Here is a 22,466-nt window from a genome sequence, read left to right on the forward strand (position 1 = left end):
AGGAAATATCCACATCTAAGTAAAAAATTCTATCACTCCATGGAAAAACTCCTACATTAACAAAGGTGCATAATGCAAAAAGTTACATGTGAGTGCTATTATTCAGTTATTTATGAGTAAACCGCATTTCAAAGTTCCAGCTGGATGTTTGTAATTTCAAAAGATGAGGGGGATAATTAATCCTAAAATATGTTTTTTTCTGTCATGGATTTTAAATATTTTATTTAACAGGCTGCTTTTTCTGTCTAGGATACCGCTTATCATCCATAAGATTTTATGGCATTTCATACTGGTAATGTCGTAGAAACACAAAGTGGTGTTAGTCTGAATTATTAGCAGGCTCATGCCACCCTCTTTTCAGTGCTAGACAAAAAGTCATTTCTGAAATATCCCAATAAGCCTATAATGAACACACTTAAAATCTGATATCACTTCCTAAAACAAACACTGGCAGGTAAGGAGAAATTATAAAATGATAAATGCACAATTTGAAAAGAAGAGACAGATTTATATTGATTGATAGTGTCTTTTTATGTCTACAAAAACATACAGTATAAAATACAATCATAGTTATAGATATAAATCAAACCCTCTCTTTAGGCCCTATAAAATAAAAATCAGATAAATACAGAATATTATCATTAATATAAACCCATAGAGATGGCTTTCAAAACAAAAGTATTAAAGGTCATAAAAACATTTTTTTTTTGCTGCCAGAATGCTCATTAAATAATTATGAATGCCATAATGGAAATGCTCCACCCTGTATAAAGAAGGTCTGGTTTAACCATGAACTGAATTTGGAAACTGCAATTCTGTTAAACAAACCAGACATTCAATATATTTAAATTAAAATGAAATAAAAAACATGAAGCATAAATATATGAAAAGAATCAAGAATCAATCAAAAGACAGAGAGAGGAACTTACTTCTGGGAGCTTCTGATAAGAATGACTTAAGTTATGGGTTAATATCCCACCAGGCACAGTGACTGCATGAGTGTGCAACAAGATACATAAAAATCTGTTTATCACAACTCAGAGATCCCTCTGGAATAAAACTGAAATTCCTACATTTCCCTTTGTGCAACAAATATTTGAGAAGCTCCCAATGGACACAAGATATTCGGAAAACAGAAAGAGATGATGAATCACCACATTCATGATTGTGTACATTCATAATGCACGTTTGGTCCCACTATTGCACAAGTGTAATCACTTCAATATACCTTTTGTTTTTGGCTCAATTTGAGATGAGAAAAAAGGCATAGGATGTTGCTTTGGATATTTGATAGTTAAGTTTTCATAGATTGTTCCGCAAGGCTTCAATGGCACTGGCACTTCCTCAGCAGTGTATTGGTCAGATTCACATTTCTCTCTATTTTTTTTACTGTACCATATGCCACCATCTTGCTTTTGTCACATTCACTCATTCATACCCTCATCCACACACACACACACACACACACACACACAGGCCCTACTTCCTCTCAATCCTGCAACTCACCCAAACACATACACATGCGCACACACACAAACAGACTGAACGTTCAATTGTATGATTGCACTGTAAATCTATGAGCCTCCTCTCTCCCCGGTGGTGTTTGTGGAACTGCATTTATTCCACAGTCACAGACTTGGCCAAGTTCCTGGGACAGTCAACCTACAAAAAAAAAAAAGAAGCACCAAACGACATGCGATCAATGACTGTGGCATGTTAAACACGGCACATCATTTTAGAATACGTGGTATAACAATAGCTGTTTGGCAGAGATGTGCCATAATATGGATTTGACAACAGGTGTTGCACCACTGAAAATGTTTCACTGTTTGTAAAGGGAACATACCCTTCCCTTGTACACTAACACTTAGTTAGTAAATGTACAGTCTAAGAAAGGGATTGCTGGAGAAATGGTCCTACAGAAGAAAGGCCAAATAGCTCTTATGTTGATGGGAAAAGGAAAGAACACAAAGAATTGATGCCTGAAAAAAAAGTAATTTGTGGAAGGACACTACACATGCCAAAAACTGTGAATGTCTACAACACCCAGTGAAACATCATTATATAACCAATGCATTTATCCAAAATTCCAAAGTACTATGACATTAAAACTAAAGCAACAATATCATTGAAGTTTGGCATATGCAAACTATGATACGACAGATGGTCTTTGGATAGCAAGTTGGCAAATTAAGTGGCTATTAATCTTCTTAATCAATCTTGATATTGGTTAGGGTAAAACTGTATTAGGTCGTGACCAGTAGTTAAATCCTGGCTAATACAGTGAGTCTTAATCAAATGTAACCAGCGACATTTACAGTATTTTTACATAATAGTTGTGAGGCATGAGTTTGAAGATTTTATCCTGATAAAATTACCTAGTAAGATAATGGCCACATATTTCATTGTGCATTTGATCCTATTTCTGGGGCTCAGATCAGAAATCAATTTAGCAGACAAAAAGTCTCACAATCACACATCCCATAGATTTTTTGGGGGTAGGAAAAAAAAGCTACTTTTTATTACTAAAAACAAACACAAAAGCAAGAAACAACAACCTGGAATTAAAAAGACTCCTATACATTGAGAATGTGTCAAGACGGACTGAGTGAAACCTGTGTTGACCACTTACATCATATCCCCGCATGACGGCCAAGTGGAATGACAGGAGCTGCAGGGGGATGACACAGAGGATGCCCTGCAGACAGTCCACAGTGTGTGGCAGCTCAATTGTCTGGTAGGCATTCTTAGTAACCTCAGGGTCGTCTTGGCAACACAGGATGATGGGCCGACCCTGATGACACAAACATCAACATAAGTCAGTGTAATGTCAAAATTCATGATGGATTTTAGTTGTTTGTGACCTGAATGTGTGTGTGTGTGTGTGTGTGTGTGTGTGTGTGTGTGTGTGCATCGTTCCTCACTGTTCTGTAAGCATCTTTATTAAGAAGATAGCTGAAGTAATGATGGGGCTAGTCGGGGGCTTTATTCTCCCTACAGGTAAAATTAAAATTAAATTAAAATGTTATTCCAGGACTTACCGATCTGGCAGTGACCTGCTGCAGAGCATTCTGGCACTTAATGTAGCAGGCGTCTCTCATGATGATCATGATGACTGGCATGTTTTTGTCGATGAGTGCCAGAGGACCGTGTTTCAGCTCCCCGGCCAGGATGCCCTCTGAGTGCATGTACGTGATCTCCTTGATTTTCTGCGTTGGAATATTAGAATGATATTAGAATAAATTTTGATGCTTTTACTCCGTCGACATGTTCTCGGAGAGTGGACTACTGTTTTTTGACAGACCACTGTGGCATTCTCAACTCACCAGCGCCCCCTCAAGACAGGTGGCATAGTTGAAACCTCGGCCCATGACCAGGAGGGACTTTTGCTTATACAGTTCACTGGCAATGGTCTTTATCTTCTCATCCAGAGACAACACATTCTTAATCAGCTCTAGGAGATTGCAAGAAGAGTGAGTTGAGGTTAAGGTCTTCTGGTGGAAGTTAATATACTTTAGATTAAGAGTAAGACTATTTTGCAAATGTGGTTGCAACTGTTCGTCCACATTTAAAGATGCTATGTGCTCATGCTGTGAGCATTTTGTGTCTGTGATGCAACAAATTTTTTTGTTTGTTTGTTTTGTCCCAGCATTAACTCATGTGTACACAGACGTTGATCACAAACACACTCAATAACATCCATTCTGAAGCAGATCCAGAGACAATTGTATGTAAAACAGTCTAAAAGGTGTAATTTCATTTCAAATACATTGTATTATTATTTTCTCCACAACCATCTAGCGACCCGCAAAAAAATGATATCTAGACCCCCTTGGGGGTTGGGACCCCCAGGTTGAGAATCACTGTGGAAGAGCACTAACCAGGTAGCACCTTGAGGCCACTCATGATCTCCAGTCTTCTCCTCTGTAGGGATAGCCTGTCCTCACTCACCATCAGGCCAAACATGATGAGGGCCACAAACTGACTCGTGTAGGCCTGGGAGACACACACACACACACACACACACACACACACACACACACACACATAGTGTAAATAATGTTCTATTTCGCATTTTCTGTTTTCAGATACTGATAAAGGTCTTTTGTAAACCTATTAGATGTACAGTATAAACTTTACCTTGGTGCTTGCCACTCCTATCTCAGGCCCAGCATTGATGTGGACTCCGCAGGTAGTTTCTCTACAGATGGAGCTGCCCACAGTGTTGGTTATACCAACTATCAAAGCACCATGGTCCTTGCAGTAGCGCAGTGCCATCAAGGTGTCTGCTGTCTCTCCTGAGCGAGCAGAGGGAAGGAAAAGGTATGTTGATGATGCAGAGTTAAAACCCAATTTTAGAGGAAAAATGTAGATTTGTTTCACCCAAATGAAGGCAGTGTAAATCAAGTTTTTCTTTGAAGCCAGTTTCATGGTCACGATCGTCTTGTTGGGGCAGAGTGTAACAACCTGGACATTGTGTGTTATTGTCACCTGACTGGCTGATGAAGAAGCAAACATCGTCTCTGAACACAGGGGTGTTACGGTCTAGGAAGTCACTTGCCAGCTCCACCATGACAGGCAGCTCCGTCAGCTCCTCCAGGATCTGTCTGGTCTAAAAAGCAGGTAAACAAAATCCTCATCAATACAAAGTAATGATCACAAAATGATCACCATCGTTCTTATCCTGATTTCTGACAGCTCTACTCACTCCCACTGCAGCGTGGAAGCTGGTGCCACAGCCAATCATGATCAGCCGTCTGCAGCGTTTGATTTCTTTCATGTGGTCCTTCAGCCCACCAAGAACCACTGAGGAAACAGAAGGTAAGACATCAACATTAGCTAAACTAATATATATATTAGTACATGATCGTCGTCATTCATAATGTAGCTACTGCCGTGTTATCTTACATGCATTCAACAGGTAGTACATATTTAGGAAGGACATCAGGGCACCTACAGTCTGACAATATTTGAGATAATTTCACATTTACATTTTCCTATGCTAGTAGTAATGGGGGTTAATTTGTTGTAATATAAAAATATATGTCTTGTCTCATTGTACATTGACTATCAAGACGCTACATCTAAACAGGCGTTGCTAAGTCAGACAGCAAACAAACTCCAGACCTTGTGTTCACAGTCTGAATTAGTCCCTGCTAAAATTGATTCAATGGATCAGGTAACCTGCTTATGTTTCCTTGTGTATCATTGAACTGTGAAGGTAGGACAGGTTACACAATCACTTATTACCTTTGTTGGAATCAAAACAAATTCGGCCTCTCATGGTGTTGACTACTGACTCCGGCTGCTCAAAGATCTCCTTCTGCATGAAGGCATCAAAGTTTCCTGCAAAGTGAGGAGTCGTACATAAACATCAGATTGTCTGGTGAACTGAAACATGAACAGCAGTATTATGTTTTCAATTATTCAGCCAGCAGAGGGCAAGCGAGCATGAGACTCCTAAATAGATTTGACTTGTAGCACTCCTGGCATACATTATTCACTGTATGTTGTTAACAGGTTGTGTAAAGTAACCCAAAATAAAAAGCAATACATTTTTCTCTTATCAAACAGATAACAAAGTTGTCTTTTTGACGAGTCTCTGACCTTTCATGATCTGTTGCAGCTCCATCTGCAGGGTCTGGATTGCCCTTACAGGATCGTCACCGGCCTTCTTGTTCAGCCTGTGGATGGAGAGTTTCCCTTTGGTCACCGCTGCAATGTCATTATCCTCCAGGTACAACACCTTGTTGGTGTGCTCAATGATGGCGCTGTGGGTAGACGGGGAAGACAAATACATGTGTGATGAACTAATGATTAGGTGCACTTGTTTAATATTCGCAAACGTTACAAAATCTATTGCATCTTTTTTGATAGATATGGTTGCAAATGGGAAAGAAGAGGTGGGCGACTTTAACAAAATGACAAATAAGAATTTGACAATATGGTCCCATATTAGATTCACCGCAAAACCCAGAGACAAATGGTTTCTCACCTGGCGTCAGAGGCAAAGTAATACTCCACAGCACTCCCATCCCCCACTGAGTCGTTTGAACAGTCAGGACGGTTATGGCTGTTCTTCTCCTGGACTCCCTCCTTTAGGCGACCTACAAGGTCAAAGTGTCAGAGGTCAAGGGTCAGAGGTCGCACTGCAACTTTGAGTGACTAAACCAGTCAAGATGTGCTCATCACTTGAATTCTTCCTCTGAACTCCAGCTGTGGCAATGGGGTTGTAATAATGTTGTAATGAATACTCACTACTCATATACTGAATCATCAACATGTTAATGGGCCCCGCGGCTGGTGGTTATCAGCTATTAGCATTATTGACACAGTGTCTGGGGCATTTAAAGTGAAAAATTTCTATTTGCACACATTGCCTTGAAATCTAATTTCAGAGGGAATCTGCCAGGTTATTTTAAAGCTAATGACACCGCTGTTTTTTGTTCGTCTGATAAACATAAAATGTCAGCAGGTATATTTGCAGCATTTTTTTTATTTATTGTATATTAAAGAACTAATATTGGTCAGCCACTTCTTCCCTCCTGGCAGCAAATCACCTAATCGTCTTGGACATTGGACTCGACCCACTAGTGCCATTAAGAACCGTAAATTTTAAATCAACTGATAAGACAGTGAAAGCAGTCCCACGCACTGTAGAAACAGAGAAGCAACAAGCAGGTTGTTGCTAACAGCTATTAACTCTGAACAATTATAAAGACTGCCTCTCAAACCCAATTTCCACTGAGAATTCTGGGATTAGGAACCATATGAATTTCCAAAAGACCACTGCCCTTTAAAACTACCCACAGAAGTCCTTGGCAACAAGGAATTTCACAATGAATAACAATCCCACACTTGGCCAAGAGATAATTTACAGCAGAATGATACCGTACACTTGTGAGAAAAGGAAGAGAAAATTGCTTTCTTGATAGAAGACATGTTTTGAACTACTGCATTTTATAGGGTTAGGGTGTGAGGCATCTGAATATTTGAGTAGCTGTGGTGAAGTATGACTGTGGAATATGTTTGACGTTTTGAATATCTTGCTGAAATTCCATGAAAAGATCAAAACTCGCAATGAATTGATGATAAACCAGTATTTCTCTGTAGCCTGATGTATCTAACTAAAAACTATTACACACAAAGCAATAAGCCTGTTTCAGTTTGCTCAAAATTACAGCGTCTGAATGTTTAGGAAATTATGTAGGTTTTTTTTATGTATTCCTAACCCACGCACTTGATTTTAAAACTTAAAGTGGAATTAATAGGTTTGGGACTGAGAGCTTTGTAGAACAGAGGTGATGTGGAAGTGAGGAAGTTTTGACAGACAGACTAATGCATTGTTGATTCTGGTGGTTAGACAGGATCTAAAGCCCACATGCAATTTCTTCACATTTTTTCTTCTACTTTTTTTCTAGAAACTTCATGCTGTGTTAAAACACAGCAAGCAGCTCATTATGTCAAAGCACCTTACGTTGCACTCCTACTTGACCAAGATAGTTGGGATTATCTTTGTGCGGCTCAGAGTCGCAGATACTGTCAAGTTATTATCAGCAGGAACAAGACTGTTTTTAGTTTCGCTCGGCCAGACCTGTCTCCACAGCGCAGTGTCAGCGTTGGAGATTGGTCTGGCTCCACCAACGCTACAGGGGGAAAAACATTCTGGTTTGTTTGTATTTTGTTTAAACTAAAAGGCCAGCATGCAGCGACGGTGCCCCTGCAAAATACTGTTGGGGGGGTATTGTCACTAAAATGTCTTATTCCCCACAAAGACAATCATACAAACTCAACTGTCAAGTCGCCTAATGGCAGATTTTTACCCACAGTTTACACCTGGATTTTAACTATCAATACTCTTAATATCTTCAGTTCATTTATACAAGCTTTGTCTATGCTCCCCTGGATGTGTGCATGTCTATGTGCGAGAGTGCATAGAGGTAGAGATGTAGGGGACAGTGTGAGCGGATAATGGCGGACGCAGACATGAACAGAACTCACCACTGTTGTACTGGACAGGGATCTGCTCGGTCGACAGCTCGGCCTCGCTTCGCACACCAATGAGCAATGGACTTCCTCTCCTGATGGGACAAGGATGACACAGGTACAGGGGGTGGGGGGGGGGAGATGGAAGGACGCAGAGGCAGAGAGAGGGTGGATGAGTTGGGAGAAAGGAGAGGATTAGGCTTCACAGACGCACTGTCATGTGACAGTGTGTATCGTGTGCAAATGTGAATGTTCAGACAACTTGACATCCTGCCCCACTCCTAGCACTCCTTTAATGACCCTCACATATCTCCTCCTATATCTCCTGTACCTGTTTAGACAGGGCCTCGGACATCACACCTCTTATTCCAAATCTAAACGTTTTAATCTTGAACCCTCCATTTATCTACATCCCTCTAGGATTTGCTGACAGTTCCTGGAGCAAGTCACGGCTTTCTCATTTGCTGCTGATTCCACGTGGGCTCCTCCTATTGACTGTGAAGGTGCAACCACACCTACATTTCACAGTTGACAGAAGAGGGTGACAGGAGACTAAGCTTATAATAGACTAAACCTTTACACACTCACTCTGTGTCCACAGCGCACACAGTACAACAAAACCAAACAAGTTAATATGTCAGTGATTCTTCAGAAACTCCTAATTTCTCATCTTTCTCTGTCTGGATCCCTTTATTTCCCTCCGATTAGCATTTCCTTAGGGCACGGCTACACTGACGTAAAACCGCTGGTTGTTTTAAGGGGTGTGGGGCTTAGAAAAAGGAGATTTGCAACAGAAACATGGTCACTGTCCAACACATTATTTACCCTGAGGCAGGCAGAGACGAGAAGAAGGGATGAAAGAAAAGTGAGGTTGAGTAAGTCAGAGATCAAGTGGTGGAAAAGGGAGAGCAAGAGAATGAAGAAGCAAATAAAGGAGAATGAGAGTAAAATGTCCTTGACATAGGGTGGACGCTGACAAGCATCACAAACATCATAATTAAAAACATTCCTCCATCCCTACATCCTGGAAAACAATGCTGACTATTCAACATATCAACCACTAAACGACACCGAGTTTAGCCGAGTTTAGCCAATACTGATATCAACTTAAAGAAACTTTGGCACACAAGACACCGTATGCCAACGTTTCCTGACCTTGGTGGCAAGTGTGCTACGGAGCAGCCTTGCCAACACTGGTACTGCCAGGCAACCACAAGTTACAGGCCACTAATCTGTCTTCATGTTGTTGCCCATCTGCCCTCCGCCCCTTCTTCTCTCTCTTATTATCCCACTGGTATGCTCCAGTAATCTCCCTTTGCCTAATCCATGACAGCTCACTGAACCAGAAAAGGTAAAAAAAAATCAAGTCATATAAAATGATGAGAGGTAATTAACCAGGAGTCTTGCTGGCAGCTGCATTTCCCGGACCTGAAACAGGAAACTCTCTAGTCTCTCCAATAATGAGTCACAGAGAAGAAGAAGGAGGTGTAGGGCTGGCGGTCCAGGGGCCAGAGGCCCAGGAGGGAGGGAAGGAACGGGAATTCAACCTCCACTCTGCTCATCTCTTTGCCTTGAGTCTTAAGACGCAGACAGAATTGACAAACATTCGCAAACGCACGTGAAAAACGGCCTAAAGCCCGAGTTCAGAGTCATAACATGTCACAAGTGATGGACGCACGCTCAGTAAAAGCCACAGTGAGTGAATCAGAGAGTCCCCTACATTCACGTCAAGCTGTTGCTTCACAGTGGGGATCACAGGGATGAGTCATCTCCAATGAGTCTTGGATCATGGCACAGATAATGGACCATGATGTTAAATGAAATGCCTGTTTTTGGGTGTGTGTGTGTGTGTGTGTACTAACCTGGTGGACACAGCGTCTCCGGGGAAATGACGGCTTTTAAACACCAGAGCGAAGGCCCCCTCCTGAGACAGAGGGAAGCAGAGGAAACACAGAGTTTACATGAGCTTGGTGAAAGAGTCAAAATACACCAGGGTTAAATGAGGCTGTGAGGGGAGAGAAGGACAAACAATTCAGAAGAAAAAAATCTAAGTGTGTGTGTGTGTGTGTGTGTGTGTGTGTGTGTGTGTGTGTAACCTTTTGGAGATACAGTTTCTGAACACAAGCAAATGTTTCTTTTGGCCTTGTGGGGTTTGGTAGTGGTAGTGGGGGGCGAGTGTTGGGAAATAATAGGGTATGGGCGGGGGTTTAAGAGAAATAAGACCTTTATTGAAGAACGTCATCAGTATTTCGAAAGCACTCTGACTGCAGTGCTTCTGCCTGTCGTGTGTGTATGTGTGTTGAAAGTGGGTGGGGTCAGCATGGGACGGGAGACGAGGGGAGGGGGGCGGCGGTATGTGTCATGGTTTGTGAGGCTGTACGTGGGTTAAACTATCTGGTTCCCATTACTCTGAATCCAAAATGGCTACTTTTACCTCCTCTGTTGTTCTGAAGAGAGAAAACTCAATCCGGCTGAAAAGTGTGAAGGTCTGGAGCATGAGAGTCACAAAGTGGGAAGAAAAGAAGGTGTGGGCTCGCTCCCAAAAAAAGAGAGGTTTCTACGCATGATGATGTCACTTGTGATGCAGTAAGGGCGGTTGCCATGGAGGATGTTTTTATGTTGTGTTCTATGTTTTAAAGTTTTACACTGCTTACAATGAGGACATGAATGAATGTGCGTGTGTGCGTATGACATGGTCAATGAAACATTTTATGACAGTGAGCTATATGTTTTACTTCATAGTTCTCTTTACACAGAGCGGAAGCAGAAAAGCCAAGAAACTGTAGAAATAAAAAAGTGCGGGCCTAATATCTTAAGATATTTCTAGAAAGGTTAGATTGATTTCCCAACACCCCCGTGTGCTGCCATAAAGTGGGTTTGTGTGCGTTGCTGTATTGAGCAAGCTACTCACCAGCTGCTGAATGACTCTCTCCACCAGCGTGGAGAAGGTGACGCTGTCACTCTCCCGGTTGTCGTAAACATATTTGATCAACTTCGGGATCACCTCTGTGTCCGTCTCTGACTCAAACTCATATCCTTTGGTGATCTGAGAAAGGGAAGGGAGTTTACAGTGACCAGGTAAGAGCTCCAATACTTTGAGTGCTAATTTAAAATATTCTATGTTCAACAATCTAGTTTGAATAGACTCCACATATTGTCACCTCAAAGTCATGCTATTTTCACAAAAAAGTTTATTCCAGCTTTTAATAATGTCATTGTATCCTTCCATCAGCAGACTAATAAGTTTTATAACCGATGCTTCTTGCAGAGGGATAAAATGACAGTTGTATTGTATTTTTGAAACATTCTTCGATAACAACAAATTACGATATTAAAGAAAAAGGGAAAACTCATAAATGAATGTGATTATTTATAAAATGACCCACAAAGGATAAGCAGTAAAGCAAATACATGGCTGGATGAATATAACAGCGTGTCAATGTAGTGTAATGTTTTCTTTTCATCTCTCTAATTTTGCTTTCTTGCAGATACATTCATATGATGTTTTTGCTTTTTACAGCTCATTTGCATAAAGACAGAAATGTACCTCTGTCTAACCTGTGGCCAGTGCTGGTATTTTAGTTAGCCCTGAACACAGGGCTAAATATAGAACAAAGCAACAGTAGTGGTTCTGACATGCGTAGTTCTACGCCTTGTAAAAAAGAACAGAATCCAAGCCACTGATCAGGGTAATTCCTTTCCTGGACCTGAATGCCAGGTCCTGGGCCAGAATGTCAACTCCCTAGCTTGCATAACAGGAATTCCTGATGATTATATGTCTTACCAGGTACGCCTTCAGCTCTTTGTAGTTAGTGATGATGCCATTGTGGATAACAACAAACTCTGAGAAAGAAAAACTTTAGTTAGAAGGTTTTAACTAGTCTAAAAACAATGTAACAAATTATCATGTCAATAACCAAGTAATAATAGGCGTAAAAGAAATATAATATACTAATTCCAATAAAAAAATATGAAATAGGATTTACTTGATGATATTGGCGTTCACACATTGGATGTATAAAAAATAGAAAACGGAGGGTGTGTGAGGGTGCGTAAAATACAGGTATACCACATTTTAACCGTTCATTTGTAATGCTTGTTATATGCTGTCAATGAAGTGATTTGATACAAGGGATTGGATTCAGAGTTGGTAAGCACATTATTACCATTTTCCTTGTCAGAGCGATGAGGGTGGCTGTTGACAGCACTCGGCTCTCCATGTGTGGCCCAGCGAGTGTGAGCGATGCCAAAATGTTTGCACAGCTCCGCGTCCAGATCCAGCGTGTCTTTTTCTGAGCAGGGAAAACACAACGCCAATCTTTTCACTGATATGAGCATACAGTAAGCGCGACGGTGACATTTTAAAGACAGAAAAAAATGCAGCATGAAATTGAGGGACAAATGTGATTTAAAGTTTTGGAGAGCTTCTTCCAAAGGTTTAGATGAAGACATAATAAGGGGCAAAAATGAAGATGGTGTGATTTTGAAATAACAATACCAACAAAACTATCCATGCTGAATAATGGTAAAATGTGCATAAACCCACTGTGTAGCTCCTCATCCAGGGCCTTGACCTTCCCCATCTTCTTGATCAAGCAGATGGTGTTACTGTTGATGTCAGTGGCCGTCTTGTCAGGGCCGTCCACAGCGATACCTGCAAACAGACTTAAATTTAACCTCTCATAGAGCTACACACAAAGATACTAAACACACAACAGCCTGACATGCCATTTATACTGTGTGTGTGTGTGTGTGTGTGTGTGTGTGTGTGTGTGTGTGTGTACGTGTGTGCGCATTTGGGTGTGTATGGGTGTGGTTGTATGTAGGACACAGTGTTTAAACTGAACCGAAAAGGCCTTGTCATTATTAACATCCTGCTTTAAAAGGATGAATAAACCTAATGTGTGTGTATGTGTGCATGTGCGCACATGCGCCTGTGTGTATTTGGCAAGTCGTTCACCTGGGCTATACCGGTTTCACTTCATTTTATTTAAAATTTCACAGAACTTTTATGCAAATATCACAAATAACGGAAGCAGTTCAATGGAACAAGGGTGTGCCAGTATTTCAGACAAAAAAAATGAGACGACAGTATTCATAGTATTTACCTTAAAACATGATTTATATAAAGTGTCAGGGGCTTCAACTCAGCACTAACTCTCTGCTAATTCTGAATACAGTGAAATGTTGCCTAGATTTGGGTTTTTTCAGGACATGACACACAGGTGCTGCCAAGGAGTACTATTATCATGGTGTGTGTGTGTGTGTGTGTGTGTGTGTGTGTGCGCGCGCGCCTTACCTGCTGAATCGTACCCTCTGTACTCCAGCCTCTGCAGTCCCTTCACCAGCGTCTCCAATATCTCCCTTCTGGTGCGAGGCACTTGGTAGTTCAGGTAGGCAAAGATCCCTTTTAGTGAGGAAGAGAAACTTTACTTGAATCCTCTGACATGCTCAAAGCTGCCGTTTACAAGCACACACACAGTTCCATATTCTCTTGATAAGTGTTATCATATTTGTTAAAGGACAATTTTTAAACAGGTTTGCTGTTTTTTTTGCCTCTGGTTATTATCTAATTATTAACCCTGAAAGGATCAAGAATAAACAACGGGCAGGACGACAAACCAAACATGACATCACATTTAATTTGATGAGATGAGTTAGGCAAGCTGATGCATCTCTGCACTATTGGAAAATAACGTTGAATATGCACTTTAGGCTGCTGGGCATGTTGTATACAGTACACTGTTCCCCCTCCCTCCCAACACTTCTGTGTGTGTGCGCGCGTGTGTAGGAATGTTCCGGGCAGCTCTCCACCCACAGCCACATAGATGACCATTGACGGACGCACATTGCGCGCAGTGTTGGAGCGGCCAGGTAGGCAGGCTGCGGTGGGACCGAGGCCTCTTCCTTGCAGACAGGATGAGGGGAGGCCGACCGAGGGACCGATGTAGATTTGCTCCGAGCTGCAAACGTGACAGTGCCATGGTTGGGCATGTGAGGTTGTCTAAAGGTGCGGGATGCACCGATTGCTCCACTTTGGGCGTGGAGGATGGACGTCAGACACGCCAAGGACGCGCGACAGTTATTGTCCCCGTGTCTTTTTCTTTTTTTAAGTCAGTAACTGGTATGACTTGCTTGTGTCAGTCGACACCCGCGAGTACAAACTGACACGTAGCATTTTGGGGGGGAAATCCGACGCAGATCGGGAAACACACATGTATCCAAACAGGTTTTTGAATTACCACTAAACTTGTATCAAGGTCCTTGTCGTGATATAAGACCAATTCTATGATCGGATAACTTTGCACTTTTTTTCTCTCCTCCTCGCGGGGATCACACACACTGCACATCGCTGTAGCAGCACTGGGCTGTAACAGGAGCGAAGTCGGTTCACTGCTCATGCGTAATGCGCTCGGCCGCCCGCATCGAGCTCAAACACACGACTTTTAGGATGAGACGGAACCTTACCGCACATGGCTTCAAGCTTTCGAAAAAGGACCTTTTCTGGGAGAAAAAACGGCTCGTAAGTTTCCCGTTCGGAAGTGATGCTTCTGCGTCTGCCGCGTCGAATCCAGAGCCGCCGACTACACACTCCCACTGTCCCTCGGCGCATTTAAACGGCGCTTCCTGGAGCGGCCCCGCCCCCCCCCCCCCGGCCGCCGCCTCTGTCCTGTTAACACTATGCTGCACGCGCACAGGTGCTGCGCCCCGCGTCCAGCGGAGATGGACCGGCGCCCACCAGCCCGATCGCTCGTCGACTCTCAGCGTCGCGTCAGCACAACGTGACACCAGGAGACAGGCGAGGGCTCGCCCCTGGCATCCGTCGAGCAGACTCGTGAAAATGCTTTTGGTTTTTTCCCCCGATCATTTAGTCGCTGAAGGCCTGTGTTGTGAACTTGGACATGGTCCACCGAACTTTGAGTCTGTGAATCCAGGACCAGCCTGTAAATGAAACAGCCTGTGTGACTCAGCAGGCAACCAGATTCTTTTGGTCCCACCTGTCTAAAATAAATTAATGTTAATGTAAAGGTATGGATAAAAGTAAGTGTGGTGCACTATATGCCTTTATTAATTTCTGAAATTAATGTAAATGAATCTAACAATGTCAAATATCGATGGTAATTAAATCGAACATGCAAATTCGTTTCTACATAGTAGGTGATGCATTTTTTGCTGCCAGGTCACATGTAATTGTACTAAGAAATAGTTGCTACGGAAGGAATGGGGAACAAAGGGGGAACTAAATGCTACTTGATGTAATTATTTCCTGAATAACTGTCAAGACTGGCTTCACAACATTGTACATAAGAGAGCAGAAAAAAATGAATAAGCCACAAGGAAGTAATGATGAGTCACAGGTTTTTGTGTAATCATTCAGGCACGATCATATCAGGGGTTTACAGTTGGTTGAACTGATCGCACTGGTTCATGAACATTGTACCTGTGATTTTATTCTCAGATATTTTATTATTAGCCACCTGTACCCAGCCCCACGAGAGGCAGGTTTGTTGCGTTATCAGCGTGGTTGTGGAACCGGTTCACATGTGATCACCGGAGCCCATGGCAAATGCATGTAAACTGTGCCTATATGCCCAGGTGGCCAAACTATCCACCGTACCTCTCCTATCCTGTCTGCAAATGTTTGCTTGGTTCCACCTTTCATGACCAAGGATGTTGGTTTGTATTATGGGAAGATTTTGGAAGAAACTACTCACCCTCGTGGCTCTATATGTCCTAAATAATTACTCCCAAAAAGTGAACCTTACTTCTGTGCATCAGCAGGTGATACTCAGCTCTGCAGAGAAGAGAGTGACATGCATTCAAAGGAACGTTCAAAACATTTTTTGTCTATTTGTTAATTGCATGACTGAGGTTTCTGCCACTTGTTAGGTGTTTTCCCGAGGAAACTGCAGGTGCAGAATTCTTCTGTATTGGTACAGGAGTGGTCCTGAAATTAAATTGTATGTAAAAAAAAAGAGTTTTGTTTCCTCCTGCAAATGATCTGACGCCAAGCAGAACATAGAGCAGTTAGGGATCACTTATTTATTCAACAATTAATGTGCAAGTTGTTATGAGGGTTTTTGTGTTTGTGATGATATTGACTGATATAACTGTCCAATCCTGCGGAAGATTGTTCAGGATCCTGAATGAATAACAGGAGAACAGTGTGAAGTGTGGCAGGTATGAAAAGGATGAAACCTAGATGAACTGTACGGACAGTAATGTCAGCGTGGTCAACCGTCTGGTCAGGTTTACATATCATGTAAACATTCAACAGATGAAGTAATTAAGCTATTGTTTCGACTAATGACTGGATAACTTTGATTCACTTCAAATTTTTTAAATCAGTTTTATAGCCATGTTACCAAACCAAAAGTCAACCATATCACTCTGATTACTCCTACTGCTTCTACGTTCTCCAGTGTGAAGGTCCTGTCAGAGATCTGATCCGATGCCAAGACAGCATTTAGAGCAATAATAAACAATAGATATTAATTGACCTGAACAAGTTTGTATGGGTTTATTGCATTGTCTTGATGAGTATTTGCATAAGGCAGATGAAGAGATTAAATTCTTATACAAACTTTGGTTTGATAATGAATTTAAACCTCATTTGAACTACGGTTTCCTACACTGTTAATGATTTCTATAAATTTACAGCAAGATTTCAACAGTATTAACCGGTTATTTGTTAAAACAGCACTTTACTGTAAAATTACACTATATTGATGTGTTTTTTAACAGCAAAATGCTGTATTGCTAAAATACAGCACTTTACTGCGGAATACCTTAAATAACAGTGTCATACAGTATTTTTTGCATTCTGGGAAGAGAAAATTCATCAGCACATGTGGAGCTGGGATCGATTGTTTTCTTCATCCATCCCCAGCTGTCGAATTATTTGGTGAGTATCAATTTAACTTAATCCATAAATCAGTGAAACGTCGATCAGTGATGTTTCATTTTTAGTCTTGACAGTGTAAACTAATGAAAACCACTACATCAGTTGAAGCAACTTGAAGCCTTTCATTCATGCTGTTCTTCAGTGGAAGAAGTTTTGCACAACTTCACCTTTTCCATAGAACCTTAAGAAACTATCGTTTTTCAGGTGCTTCATTGGAATAAACCCTGAGAGAGGAACCCAGGCTGGAGTTGAGGTTCAACTGAATGATATGTGATGGCGCTTAGACTCCATGGAGAGATATTTCAGCAGAGGGCATCGGTCCTGAGCGGCAGCAAAGTAAATCTCCCTCCCATGGAGTCCAGACACTGGTGGTGCTGGTGGTTGATGACTTGCTGAGTTGATGGATTGAAGAATCCCATGAGTCTGCACAGACTGGGCGGTGATGGGAAGGATGGGGGGTACGCAGAACAGCAGCATGAGAGGACTAAGGCAGTGGAGAGAGACCATATTTAAACAGAGAGCAGCAAGATAACAAGGTAGGTGTGTTGCAATGCTATTGGATAGATGAGACCAGCTGATTAACAGCTGATCCCAGGAATGACAAACTGAAAGTGCGCATGAGTGAGTGAATGACAGCCAGGATTAATGAGAATTAAAGTACAACCGAAGCAAGCATGACAGTGGTCTTCCTGACTGAACTTACGATAGATATACATTTGAATTGGTACCAGCAGGCACGGAGTGGGCACAAGGAGACAGCTAGCGAGCTAGTGCGGGGAAAGCAAATGTATAAAAATGACAAAGGAAGGCCGAAAATCAGCATCAGAGAAGTATGAAACGGCTTCGTGTGTGCTCTCTGATTGCATGTGGTCAATTAACTGTCCACGTCTCTGCGTAAGGAATGTGTGAGCGTCTGGACAAAACATGCCTCATCACATCAGCCCATGTGCGATCATGACGTAGGAGAACAGGGGCGGAGTATGATGAATATGATTCTATATTTGCCTCAGTCCTTCAGAAAAGCCACACAAAACTACAACCAGTAAATATCCACTCACATCACTGTGCGTTTGTTTACACGGTACTGCGTGTTCCCATGTCTTTATGGTTTTTAAGGCACTTTATACATTTACCCTGTGTTGATTGTGGATATGAGGCATTTGTTGAACAATCCATGTCTCCATAGCATTTACATTTCAGCAACTTCCTATGTATTATTGTTTTGTGTGCTGACAAAGGGTGTGTTATGGATGTGCGTGAGTGAGAACCACAGTGGCAGGAGCCAACGTGAAAGAACTGCATTCCTCTCCTGGCTTAACGGATTAATAAGTATAATTGCGTGTGCTCTATGACTTTTCTTATCCAATGAGATCCACCCCACAGATCAAAGGTTCTTTAATTACTATAATGATACAAAATGATAGGCAACAGTGAGGATTCATCGCAGCTTATGAAGGAATTTCCGTAAGTTTTAAAATTAAATTAATTTTCACTTTGATCTTTTGGGGCCTTTAACCTTTCTTTTCTGTAGTGTCTAGTTGGATTGGATTTTATTTCAACAACGCTTTTATGACACATCTTCTTTAATTGTGACACTAAATACGTAGCAAAATATTTTGTCATGACAGAGTCGACTATGTGAAAGGATACATGGAATGGACGTTTTGGTGACGAACAGCAGCACATTGCGGCTTGATGCGTGATTTAGATTTTGAGATAACATGAATCCTCTCACCCTCAGGGTTTCATTTTCCAAGCACACACACACACACACACACACACACACACACACAGGGTTGCACACACGTTCGTAGTAGTGTTTTCTTTCAGGTAGTTATTTTTTCTATTTTCTCCTTCGACATCAGCAGCTCTCTGAAAGTGTGTGGCTTCTAAACGAATGTCTGGTGAGTTGAGCCCCTCCAGCTGACTGCTCAAACCTGGTTGTAGGGTGATCTCCCCTTCCACATCTGCTTCATGTTAGGGCCTGGGGGCCAGTACAGGAGGGCCCAACAACTCTCTGCTTCTCTCCCCCTTTCTCAGTGGGGGATGGTGGGAGGAGAATGCCTCGAGAACAGCACAGAGTCACACAGATAGTGGCTGCAAACTGGAAAGACCTTTTTGTGTTTCATATACTGTATCTTCATTTTTATAGTTTCTTTCCAAAGGTACAAAGAATATACCAAAAATCAAAAAATGCAGTACACAAAGAATATTCCACACCACATCATCACTCCCTCCACATAAATAAATAAACATCAGTGTTGAATGATGGAGGGGGGGGGGGGGGATTACAGAAACACACACATAGACAAATAACACAATACACACATGGTTCATTTGTTACACTGCTGAACCAAAACAGTATCGTCTCACCCTATATTTAGGAAAAGATGACCTTCAGTTAAATATGTTAGCGTTGCCACATCAGTAGCTGGCACTGGTGTTTTGTTGTCTTTTGTTTGCTAACAATTTTTTGCCTGCAGCTATTAAGTAGTATTTACAGCCCCAGTAAATTTACATTTTGGTGGACTACGAATGCTCACAACAAAACTCACAAAAGTTGGCAGACACATGAGAAGTGGTGAAAAGTTCCGTAGGGAGTGGGCTGGCGTGGCCAGCTGACTCAAAAGCAGCCAAAAGCTCAGTGCCATGTTGGGATATAGTTGCTTGGATGTTTGTGAATTTCAGTGTGGTCGTTGCTGTTATCATTCTGAGTCACTGTTTTTAGATTTTCTTTCACCCTAGGGAATGTCAGCCATTTTGGATTTCATAAATGCATGAAATTTACATTTTACAAACACATTTCCAGACCTTCATCAACTTATTTTTTATTTGATATGGCAATTGGGAATGAGTGTGGCATGTCTGTGCTGTATAGCCGCCCTAATTATGTTTAGCATTTTTGAGGTGGTAAGGCTGATTGAAATCTTGAAAAGTTATGTTACGTTCTGTACAAGGACGTAACACAACTTTGATGTCTGTTTTGGGCACGGGTGTGCCAAAATTGCGCCAAAATTCCCCCAAAATTGCTTGAGGGCGCCTCCTACAAAGTTTTAAAAAACACCCCTTGTGTTATTTTTCACCTAAAGGTATCAAAATTTCCCCATTGTGGAACGAATAAAGGTATATCTTATCTTAAATGGACATCTAGAAAAGGCCTGTTGGGGCCATTCCCTAAATCCAATGCGAAGTCAGCCATTTTGAAGTCTGTGTCAGTTTGTTTGCCAAAGGTTAAAAGTGTTGTACTTTAACAAACTCCTCCTGGAGCATTAATCCGATTGACATCAGATTGGGTCAATGTAATCTAAAGACACTTGTGATGCTAAACTGCAAATCTTTTTGAGTTTTTGTGTTGAATGAGTTGTCTATGGATGCATCCTTGGATGATTTGCCATGAAAGAGGAAGTTACTGTTACTCAGATATACTGTGCATTGTCCACTCTGCCACAAACTCTACACGTTTGATAAGAGTCTCGGCCTGACGACATTTACAGTGCAAATATTCAGTCAAAGCCACTGGTTCACCTACTGGCAACGAAAAATTTGCCTTTTGCAACATTCGGGTTAATTGACATTTTCTATTCTACACTTGATATACAGCAACATAATGCATGTCTGGTGTGTGTTTTCCAGCATTGTGTAATTAAATACAGGAAGTGTTTACATATATACAAAACGTACATCATATGGGCAGCCATGCATTCCACGTAGAATTTATTTTTTCTGGAGTTGAAATCAGCATCAACTGGCATCCTGCCAGCACCCCACACTTGTTAGATGGTGCAAAGGCCCATCCACCTCTGCTTTCAATATTCTAAATATTGTTCCAATTTTTACATCCATGTATATTTTCTCACAGCCCAAAGGAGCAGGAGTTCTTGGAGATGTGTGTCCCAGCTTCACAGTTTATGAGGTACAGCAGGGAGGTATTACATAACACAAGCTGATTTGATTTGTGTGTGACCTACATCCGTGTTAATAGCCGTAACACTGCAACCTTACCCCCCGGGTAGAAGGCATGATTCAGGTTTACTTCCACAGAACTTCACCAGTCATCATCTGCTCAGCTCCCTACGTGTACCCCCCCCTCCTCTGAGTGGGTTCACCTCCGGGCCATGTCACTGTGAACCAGCCCCAGATGTGGTTCTGGAGTCAGTTGCTGTAGCATATGACACAGACCCACCCAGCAGCATAGGGACCCCCTCCAAAGCCCTCAGTAAGTTTTTTCACCAGCTGTTTGGGTCATTTTGCAAATAACAAGATTACCTATTTAAAAACAACATCACCATGGCTGGTAGACGCTTGTAACACAAACAGGTTGTGAGATTTAAGAACCCCTCCAATGAAAGGCAAGTTTTTAATCTGTTCAACATGTTCATACAATAATTTTTTACATGATGCAAGACATCATATGCGAAATAAGAGCGATAAATAAATGACCATTCTGTCATTCTGATACATCGACTTGTATTCACGCTTCTTCCTATCTTTGGAGTTGGTTTCCAGTTGAAACGTGTGAACGTTACTCCTATTTTACCTTGCCATTGTGTAGACTACAGTAGCTAGCAAAACAGAAAGCAAGAGGTTTGTGTGTCTGATGAGCGGGGTCGGGGCAGCTAGCGAGCTGCTTTAAAACAGTTATTAAAAGTAAACGTATCAGTGTGGATGTAGCCTAAACAAGGAGAAGGTGTAGTCACTGCAGAATATTTAAGATTGAGAAACCGAGATGAGATTCGGGGGATTAATCATTGGCAAGGGATGAATTTAAGATAACGTATACAGTATATAACTTGGAAGCTATAAATGAAATGTAACCCCAACAATAATGTGTTGTCTCTCTCTTGTTGATATCGTCTTGTCAAATAATTTAGTGTACTTCAAAAAAATCAGCTAAAACAGAAAACACCAATGCACCACATGCTTTACATCACAGGAGCCTTTAAAAAAGGTTGTTGCCACTTGAAAATACTTTCTCTTTGTAGGTCAGGCATCAGCAGCTCAATAATCGACTGTGTGCCCCGAGGAGCTGCTGAGAGGATTTCTTGAAATACTCCTGGAGTCGCCCTGACACAAAGTTCTTCTAACACTCCCACATGTATTAGATGAAAGTTCAAGCAATCTTCCTCAACGCTGACCTTTATACAGCGCACATTCACAGTCTGAAGTATGTTCCAGACATAGTATCACTAACACACATACACTTTGATCAGTGGAAATGAGCTGAACTTGAAAAAATGACATGGTTTCTTGAAAACACTGGCATCGCATCCTGTCCACATTGTGGTAGTTTGGCCAGACTAGCAGGTTTAACTTGTGTCATAGGGGTGTGTGGAATTAAAATACAGTCTGCGGGAGGAAAGTCATTGTTTTTCAGATTGTTAAGGAGGGAATTTGTTTTTTTTGTGGGATTTAAAAAAAATAAAAAAATAATGACGAGTAAGTGAGCGTGTCACGTCAGATTGTAGCTGAGACCTTACTGTTTGTTTTGGTGGATGGCTTTGCACATCTGTGAGTGAGCTAAATGATTTCTGTGGGATCAGAGACGAGGTGGGGGCGAACGGGGGTGTGTGGGGGT

At 41.7% G+C, this 22,466-nt stretch overlaps 1 protein-coding gene across 1 annotated transcript; it reads right to left on the reverse strand.

The window, feature by feature from the left end:
- Window positions 1-506: 506 nt before the first annotated feature.
- On the reverse strand, window positions 507-14,611 carry gfpt2 (glutamine-fructose-6-phosphate transaminase 2). Its single transcript, XM_035650281.2, has 19 exons — window positions 14,455-14,611; window positions 13,286-13,393; window positions 12,533-12,640; window positions 12,153-12,278; window positions 11,771-11,829; window positions 10,898-11,032; window positions 9,849-9,910; window positions 8,002-8,081; window positions 5,996-6,107; window positions 5,608-5,771; window positions 5,251-5,346; window positions 4,709-4,806; window positions 4,492-4,612; window positions 4,141-4,298; window positions 3,882-3,996; window positions 3,327-3,454; window positions 3,042-3,209; window positions 2,633-2,794; window positions 507-1,662 (listed from the first exon to the last, which is right to left on the reverse strand). The coding sequence occupies exons 1-19, from the start codon at window positions 14,597-14,599 to the stop codon at window positions 1,618-1,620; spliced, it is 2,190 nt and encodes a 729-aa protein (XP_035506174.1). The 5' UTR covers window positions 14,600-14,611; the 3' UTR covers window positions 507-1,617.
- Between the last annotated feature and the right edge of the window lie 7,855 nt (window positions 14,612-22,466).

The sequence above is a fragment of the Scophthalmus maximus genome, chromosome 9, assembly GCF_022379125.1.
Source record: "Scophthalmus maximus strain ysfricsl-2021 chromosome 9, ASM2237912v1, whole genome shotgun sequence".
NCBI classification, from domain to species: Eukaryota; Metazoa; Chordata; class Actinopteri; order Pleuronectiformes; family Scophthalmidae; genus Scophthalmus; species Scophthalmus maximus.